Source organism: Rana temporaria, chromosome 4, assembly GCF_905171775.1.
Source record: "Rana temporaria chromosome 4, aRanTem1.1, whole genome shotgun sequence".
NCBI classification, from domain to species: Eukaryota; Metazoa; Chordata; class Amphibia; order Anura; family Ranidae; genus Rana; species Rana temporaria.
Genome location: NC_053492.1, coordinates 73,947,390 through 73,956,897, shown reverse-complemented (window position 1 = coordinate 73,956,897; position 9,508 = coordinate 73,947,390). Strand labels below are relative to the sequence as shown.

At 41.0% G+C, this 9,508-nt stretch overlaps 1 protein-coding gene across 2 annotated transcripts in view; it reads right to left on the bottom strand.

Moving 5' to 3' along the window:
• Nucleotides 1-3,606: 3,606 nt before the first annotated feature.
• OSR1 (odd-skipped related transcription factor 1) overlaps nucleotides 3,607-9,508 on the bottom strand; it is a 12,768-nt gene continuing 6,866 nt past the window's right edge. For both annotated transcript variants that reach the window (XM_040348551.1, XM_040348552.1), the window contains 2 exons: nucleotides 7,441-8,133; nucleotides 3,607-4,101 (listed from right to left, as the gene is read on the bottom strand). In XM_040348551.1, coding sequence (XP_040204485.1) covers nucleotides 3,966-4,101; nucleotides 7,441-8,078 — 774 coding nt within the window. In that variant the 5' untranslated portion in view covers nucleotides 8,079-8,133 and the 3' untranslated portion in view covers nucleotides 3,607-3,965. The remainder of the gene's footprint in view (nucleotides 4,102-7,440; nucleotides 8,134-9,508) is intronic.

Genomic DNA, 9,508 nt, shown 5'->3' with positions numbered 1-9,508 from the left:
TTATGAAATAAATAATTTTTATTTTGTTGATATAAGAACATTGTATTTCCCCTAAAATCCAAGATACATAATAAAGCAAAACAGATATTGTAATTCATTGGTAAGGAATCAAAAGCTTGTTAGAGCTGTTTTGCAGTTGGAGAAAAAAAAACACAGAACTCAAGAGTTACAGTAGATCAATAAACAATAGAGGTGTGATAGTGATAAAACAATTACTGGGAGGGGAGCCTGGTGTATATTGGCCAATTATGGTTTGTGACGAGTGGTCTAAGCAAGGTGTGCCTGTGTAAAGCAAACTGTAGGTTTTTAGCTTAAGTTGGCCATACATTATACAAATTTTTTTAGATGTACCCTCATTTATGTAGTGCAAGGACCTGCCTGATTGCATACAAATTACAAGTGTTTAGGTTTACCTTATATTATATGATATTGGTAAATCTAAACTAGGTACACACAGGTCGAATGTTGGGATACAACGGCTGGTTCAACTATGTGTGTACCTGACTTAAAGCGGGGGTTCACCCGAAAAACACATTTTTAACATTAGATTGAGGCTAATTGTGGGAAGCACAATCGGGTGTTTTTTTTTTTTAAATCAATGCAGTACTTACCGTTTTAGAGATAGATGTTCTCCGCAGCTTCCGGGTATGATCTGCGGGACTGGGCGTTCCTATTTGATTGACAGCCTTCCGACCGTCACGAGTTGCCGAAAGTAGCAGGCGAAGTATAGAGCCGCACCGACGTTCGGCTTCTTTCGGCAACTCGTGACGCGCTGTATGCAACGGTCGGAAGGCTGTCAATCAAATAGGAACGCCCAGTCCCGAAGATCATACCCCGAAGCCGCGGAGAACATCTATCTCTAAAACGGTAAGTACTGCATTGATTTAAAAAAAAACACCCGATTGTGCTTCCCACAATTAGCCTCAATCTAATGTTAAAAAAAAAAATTCGGGTGAACCCCCGCTTTAAAGTGTTACTAAACCGAAAAGGAGGCTATGGCACTGTTCCAATCGGTGCGACACCAATCTTGCCGTGCCGCACCGATTTGCAAAAGTAGTTCCTGCACTACTTTTGCCGATTTCAGGTGCGACTTCAATAGACATCTGTGCATGAAGCCACACCAATGTCTATCAAGTAGCACCTGAAATCACGCTGACCTTACTACTTAGAAATCACGCTACTTCACTTGATTTCAAAGTATCATCAATGTGAACCAGGGCTTCGTGCAGGAGCCATTGGCTCTTGCTTCTGTCAATCAAATGTAGTGAGGAGAAAGTGGGGGGCGGGCCAAGTCCCGCTGTGTAATTCTTTGGAGGGTGGCTCTGTAGACACACAGGTCGGGAGCGTGGGAACTACGTTTCTCCCCATAACCAGTGGCTGGCTATGGTAGTCCATCGAAGAAGAGGAGGAGCTGAGATTGTGGCAGGGGACCTGAGAAGAGGAGAATAGGTGCCACTCTGTGCAATACCACTGCACAGAGCAGGTAAGTATAACATGTTTGTTATTTTAATAAAAAAATAATTGCCTTTAAAAACTCTTTAAGGAAAATTGTACAAGAAAACTGTATAATGTATGGCCTGCCTAAACCAAAGGACAATCTCATCCCTAGGGAGAGCTCATGACCCTTGTAGGTGGCCCAAGTCAGCATTGTTACTCTTAAGATAAGTAGAACAAACTGGTCTCTGTCTTAGTCCATAGGGTTCAATATTGCATTGGCCCACCCTTTGCAGCTATAACAGCTTCAACTCTTCTGGGAAGGCTGTCCACAAGGTTTAGGAGTGTCTATGGGAATGTTTGAGCATTCCTCCAAAAGCGCATTTGTGAGGTCAGGCACTGATGTTGGACGAGAAGGCCTGGCTTCCAGTCTCCACTCTAATTCATCCCAAAGGTGTTCTATCGGGTGGAGGCCAATGAAGTTCCTCCACCCCAAACTTATAGCTGCAAAGGGTGGGCCAACTTAATTTTGAACAAAGACAGAGACCAGTTTGTTTCACTTTTCTTAGGGGTAACAATGCTTGCCCCTAGGTGGGCCACCTACCAGGGTCATGAGTTCACCCTAGGGATGATATTGTCCTTTGATTTAGGCAGGCCATACATTATACAGTTGAAGCTGTTATAGCTACAAAGGATGGGCCAACTCAATATTGAACCCTACGGACTAAGACTGGGATGCCATTAATGTTCATGTGCGTGTAAAGGCAGGTGTCCCAATACTTTTGATTATATAGTGTATATGGATCATACCAAAATGAGGGACAAATGAGGAGGAAAGAGGGACAGAGGGACTTTGTTCCGAATCAAGGACAGTCCCTCGAAATCAGGGACATTTGGGAGGTATGCTTTGGGGATAAATTGATCCACCGTGCCTTCCGCTAAAGAAACTAAAGAGACTGCAAGTTTTGTTTTTTCGTTCAACCTAGTGGGCTGAACGGAAAAAAAAACTGAAGAGCTTAGAAGGAGCTGCTGTACTAATGATCCAATGTTAGTACAGTGATCTCCCCTGCTGAGCTATTGTGTTCTGACAGGGGGACGGCCCCCTCGCCAGAACACACCAGTCAGTGGGTGAGAGTGGAGGTCAGCAGACCTTTTTCGGTCATTCTGTCAGACCTGATGCCGTACACACGGGCCGAATGTCAGGCGGTTTTTATTGAACCAGATGATGCCGCCCAAAATTCGGCCCGTGTGGACTAGGCATGAGGGACTCAAAAATCATTATTGCTTGTTAAGAATGTGTAAAAACTTAAATGTCCATAACCTGGTCACAGATTTACTTTAGGAATCAAATCAGTATGAATGAGTTTATACCTCTATAAATGGGGCATCTACCAAGCTAAAGCCATACCTTCCAACTTTTTGAGATGGGAATGAGGGACACCTATCAGCAAAAGTATGCAGGCATAAGACACACCCCCTGCCACGCCCCCTTAAAGGAGAATTGTACTAGAAAACCAAGATTGATTAAACCCACAAGTGCTTTTTTTTACCACTACTATTCCTTTATATTGGCTTTTGGAATTTACAAAATAATATGAAAGGTTTAGTGCTGAAAAACACTTTTTGATAAATAAAAAGTGCATTTTATATATATCTTTATAGATCCAACCAAAATGAGGGACAAATGAGTGGGAAAGAGGGACAGAGGGACATCATGATGCTCCAAATCAGGGACAGTTGGGAGCTATGCAAATATATTTTTTGGAAAACATGTACATGTGCTCAAATGCATACACATTCTTGGAATTTCTGCATATTCCCTTGCGGGTTGGTAATATGACATTTAAAATTAGAACGGACAGTCTGGCCGCACTTTATTTTCCCATAATGCATCAGTTTAACCCTTAACTAGCGCATTTCCATTTGTTTAAAAATAATTCCAATTGATGCATTAACATACAATGACAGAAATAGGTGTCTGTAAAACAAGGCACTGCAATGTAATGCGCTGGCCTCTTTTCTGATGTGTACTCACACTTCTAAAAACAAAAGTGTTGTCAGATGTATCACCGAAACCACAATACTGTGTGGATGTACTCTTAAGGCATGACTGGACTTTGAAATATTTGCTTCTGTTGTTGTACAAAGAAAGAAAGAAAAAAACTCAGCCTGTTACAAGCAATTAATTTTAATTTATTCTGTAATTTTTTCCCACCGCTGGAGTATGCATGCCAACGCTGCTATATATAAAAGCAACAGAGTCGCAGGATGACAGAGTCCTTTTGAAAGGCATGATGTGAGCACCCCCTCTTGGCATAAAGTCTGTGTGAGTGCCATCACTTTGTTCACGCTGGTCTCTGGTTTAAATTAAGTTCCAAGCAAAGCAAGGTCAGTCCAGAAAATGTCTTGGAATACACACAGGAAGAAGCGTTCGGTTGAAAGCCCTCTTGCACTTTTACACATAAAAATAGTAGATTTAAATAGTTTGTGTTTTTTATGCATAACAGTCTTTTTTTGTGTGCATATATAGTTCAGCATTTAATTTTGGAAGGTTTCAGTTCTTTGACTTGTGTGTGGAGGGTTTTGTGAACTGCCAAAGTCCTAGACTGACAAAATCCTTTGCCACACTCTTGACACTTGAATGGCTTTTCTTTTGAGTGGATGTACCTGAAATAACACAAAGGTTAAATATTTAGGTGTGTTCTGTATAGCTTTGCCAGTAGCTTAAAGGCTTAGTTTACCCCAAATTGATATTTCAGTTCTTGATGGATGCTGAGCAGTAAAATGTCCACTTCTTTTTCACATCGTTTGGGTGCGTTGTGTGGTTGTGTTCCCAGACCCACCCAATGCCACAGCCTATATAAAGGTGATTTAGGCTGGCCATACATTATACAATTTTGCTTAGATTGACTAAAACCATATGATATGAGGCCAAACCTAAACACTTTAAATTTGTGTGCAATCAGGCAGGCCTTTGTACTACATAGTAGTAGGTAAATTTAAAGGAAATTGGACAAGAAAATTGTATAATGTATGGCCAGCTTTCTTCTTCCTGTTGGATTGTAAAATTAAGAAAATGTTGCTCCAGGACAGGGGTAGGCAACCTCTGCACTCCAGTTATGTTAAGTCTACAAATCCCATCATGCCTCTGCCTCTAGAAGTCATGCCTGTGATTGTCAGGCCTCGTACACACGAGTTTCTCGGCAAAAAACAGCAAGAAACTTGCTGGGAGATATTTTTTTGCCGATGAAACCGGTCGTGTGTACATTTTTGTCGAGGAAACTGTTGAGAAACTCGACGAGCCAAAAAGAGAGCAAGTTCTCTATTTCCTCGACGGGAATGGAGAAACTTGCCTTGTCCAGTTCCTCGACAGCCTGACAAGGAACTCGACAAGGAAACCGATGTGTTTCGCCCCCGTCGAGTTCCTCGGTCGTGTGTACGAGGCTTTAGAGTCTTGCAATGTCTCATGGGACTTGTAGTTTCACCACAGCTGGAGGGTCGAGGTTGCCTACCCCTGCTCTAGGAGTAGCATATTTTTTTAAGCATGAAGAAGCAGCACCAGTGACTAGAAAAGAGAGTAGTAGCCTCCAGAGATTCTTCTTCTTCTTTTTTTTTTTTTTTTATGGCGGATAAACACACCAAGATCTACCAAAAGCTGAAATATCTAATTCTGAGGTTGATACTTTAAAATTTGACATTTAAAGCTCAAACTTTTGACGACTATGAAATAACAAGCTTGACTAACATTGGGCCCTCAGTTGACCTGCTGGAACTTTTAGTTGTTCTATTAAGGAACTACAAGTCTCTCTGTTATTCCTGCATGAGATTGCTAGGGGTTATAGTTCCAAAAGTGTAGGGTGGGGGTAAGGGTCCTGCAAGGGGTAGTTGATGTCAACATAGGCTGCCTCTAATAGATCTACATCAGAGATAACTGAGCCATGGTGGACAGATTGTAGTTCAACCTGGATTACTGCAAACCAAATTTGTACGAGGTGGGAGTGGGAACAATTTCCTAAAACTCTCTTATTCCCACCACAGATACAAATTACCATACAAAATCTGACTTTAGCGTAGGTCACTGTGCTTCTCATATTTGAAGTAAGTTTGTAGTATGGCATTGCAAACAGCGATAATAAGTGTAGCGGCCCTTAGTAACCAAACAAAACATATATTTTACTTGCTTAAATTCAATAAACTAAAATTGCCCTGAGCAGTTCATTAAGGTAACTGCAAGTAATAACTTTTGTTTATCGGTTTTTGTTAAGTCAACCTAAATTATGGAAAGACCATTTAGAAAACCATCTTTAAAGTATATAAACATATATCACCAATGTCTAAAAAAAACAGCATATTTGAATAAATACTCAAAAGCAAAATGAGAACTCTTTAAAGACAAAGACTTTAGTGTCAATACAAATTAACTGAGAATTGTGGTCTTTATGCAGTAAATGAGTGGAAAGATCAGTGGTGTGTGACAACTAATCGGAAAACAGTTTTCAAAATCAACATACGAAAACTTCTGATAAGTTCATTATCTGACCCTTGGAAGACCTTTTGGAACAGATGAACATGTCCATGTGGTGCATGTTGGGAGATCTAACAGTCTTTGACATGAAGGCCTGGATGGTCTGTGCTCAGTCAAGAACGACTTAGACCCCATTCACACCTAAGCGACAAAACGCCCGACGCGGGACGCTTCTGTCGCTAGAGGGGAGAATTCCCATTGCCGTCTATGGAGATGGTTCACATCTCATAGACGCGCAACGCCTGTCGCCTGAAAAAAAGTCCCGGACCCTTTTTTTCACGCGACAGGCGCGTTTTCCCATAGACAGCAATGGGAATACTTTAGAAAAAAAAAAAGAAACATTTGTAATCGCGGCAAATCTGCCGCTACACGCGTACGCGGCTGTCGCTTAGGTGTGAATGCAGCCTTAGGATAAACCTTTTTTAAAAGCATCGTCAAAACCCTAATGCTAGTCAAAACGCTACTACGATCATTTTACCTCCATAAACCAACGGCCACAATTTGTGTGTCCTTGCATGCTTATATTAAGGACTGTCAGATATTTTGGCAGGTATGACATTTTGACACGTGTCCATTTTCATGTGTGGACTGGAACACAAATCCTTCTGAAATGTTTCTCATCCCTAACTTTACAATTTTGAGCTAAATGGCACCTATAACTTCCTTCCTGAAGTAAATCTGCTACCTATAACACAGTCCAACACTCCTTTCCACAAATGCATCCACTTTGAGGACAATCGAACGTGATTGTTAAAGCGTTATACTGTGAGGCCCCGTACACACGTCCGAGGAACTCGACAAGCAAAACACATCGTTTTGCTCGTCGAGTTCCTTGTGAAGCCGCCGAGGATTTCAGCAAACCAAGTTTCCTCATTGACTAACGAGGAAATAGAGAACATGTTCTCTATTTGGCCCGACGAGATCCTCGTCGGTTTCCTCGGCCAAAAGTGTACACACGACCGGGTTTCTCGGCGGAATACTGCTCCAATCGAGTTTCTGGCTGAATTCTGCCGAGAAACTCGGTCGTGTGTACGGGGCCTGAGAGTGACCATCCTCAGCCTTGCTTCTTAACCAATAAATGTGAGGAATCTGCTTATCCTTAGACATTTTAAATAACGCAAGGACCTGAAAAATAAGTGATCAATAACTGATCACAAAAATAAGTTGGTAATAGTATAGAGGAATGAGCTTTCACAACATTTATAAATGCTTGTTATCTCTCTGGACACATTGCCCATTTGTTAACAGCAATGCCAAAATTTATCACAGCACTAGCATATATTGTGTCCTCTCAAGCCACGTGCCTACAACTGAATTTTAATTGACTGTTGGTTGAAGTACATCACTGACCTTTGTTAAGTAAGCTCCTTCTTTGTTTTATAAAATTGAAGTTAAACATTTTTAATACACACTTTTTAGTGAATGACTATCCCCTCTATTTCAGGAAACAAATCACCAATGCTGAACAGGTGAACACCTACCTGTGGTCTCTGAGATGGTCCTGCCTCCGGAACGCCTTGTGGCAAATGTCACATGTGTAAGGTCTTTCATCTGTGTGGGTTCTCTCATGGATAAGTAGGTTGTAGGACTTTGTGAAGTGCCTTCCACAGAATTTACACACAAATTCTTTCTTGGTTTTAGAAGGTAACCTTCCACGTGTCGGCTTCTTTTCAGGAGTCAGCTTGGTGACATCAAGAAGTGCTCCCATAGCTGTAGGAGACCCCTGCCCATCCAGCTGGTTTAGCTTACAAGGGTCCTCTTGGGTGGCTGCAACCGCTAGGTTGGCAAAGTCAAACCTAGGCTTGGTTTTGCCATGTAAGGAGTCATGTTTTGGGTGGATGACATGGGGAAAAAGTGGAAAGCCTGGGAACTGGAACCTGGTGTCTATCAGGCTGGCAGACCCTGGCACTTTGGAGAAGGAAGACCTGGGCAGGTGCAGAGTTGGGTATCCCAGTGTCCATTGGTGAAGATGAACAGCATGCAGGGCGCTGAACCCATACAGATTAGGGAGATGGTCTGCGGGCACTGGAAGCCCATTAAAAGCTTGGAGAAAGGAGTAGTTGGTAAGTTGGAGAGATGGGTGAATAGGCACTGGAGCTGGCAGCGTTTTACTAGCCATTGTTGTCCTAGGAAGAACTTCACTAGCGAGACTCCACAGGATGGCACCAAGATGTCTGTTCAAAAAATAAAATTCAGTTACACACTGTATATCTAACCTTATACAGAAAACATTGTACACTTACATTAAAGGAAACATATAGTAGTGTGTTTACTAAAGGCAAATAGATTGTACACTTTCCTAGGGAAATAAAAAAAAACTATTTTTTTCTGGCACAAGATCGGATGATAGAAATCATCAGAGCTTTACCACATTCAATAAGCTCTGGGGAAAATTAGTAAAACTGCACTTGCACAGGCTATTTGGCTTTAGTAAATACACCTCACATGTTCTTTCAGTGAGCACATATTTTGAGAAAATATCACTGGGGTTGATTTACTAAAACTGACACTGGAGAGTGCAAAATTGGGGGCAGCTGTGCATAGAAACCAATCAACTTTCATTTTTTTTTTCAAAGCAAAAACAAGCCAATGTTAGAGGCTGATTGGCTAACATGCACGGCTACACCAGATTTTTCACTCTCCAGTTTTAGTATATCAACCCCACAGAATTTAGCTGAAATTGGAGACGAGTTTAATGTATGTTTTGCTATGTGACTCTCACATTTTTATGTAATTGCTCTACAACATTTAGGATATTGTTTTAAATGTTGAGATGTGTAGATTAGGCACTAGAGGTAGGGTAGGCTGACCATTATAATTGCTCTTCATTCCTGCTAGGATAAGATATGATCCCCATAGGGAGTGCATTGCTTTCAGTTAGTCGGCCAACTCATAAGAGTTGATTACTGAAGGAGAGGAAACTTTTGCAGAGTAATGAAATAAGGTGAAGTTGTATTCACTTCAGATATTTAATTATGTACAAGCAAATGCCAATTTTTTTTTACATCTGCTGAGCATAATCAGGTATGTAAACTGAAGTGAGCTTTACCATATTAACTAAGCTAAGTGAACATTCACTTCTTTAGTAAACCCAATAGGCTTGCATTGTCAGAAAGAGCAGTAAAGCAGGACCCTAGTGTAGCACTGCAAAGACCATAAAAGATACATGCAGGTAAAAGGCATGTATAATAAGCATAAATGTATGCATAATATATATTATTATATACTAAACTGCTTTTTAGCATACACAGACCAATATCTTCCCGAATAATACTAAGATTTCTCAGATTTAATGGCAGTTAAATGTATAGATTGCCCCCAAAAAAATATTCACTTTATAAATATAAACAGAGAAATGTACCGCAGTGTGATGTGAACACCGGCTGAACTTGATTTTACCCCCCAATATCAACATGGTTCAAAATTATGAAAGCTAACCACCTGTGTACAGTTGAGTTCCACAGTCAGCCATTGGTGCTAACAGTGCGTCTTTCACGATTAAGTAGTAGACAGACAAAGTCTGAATATTCTATAATATATTTATATATA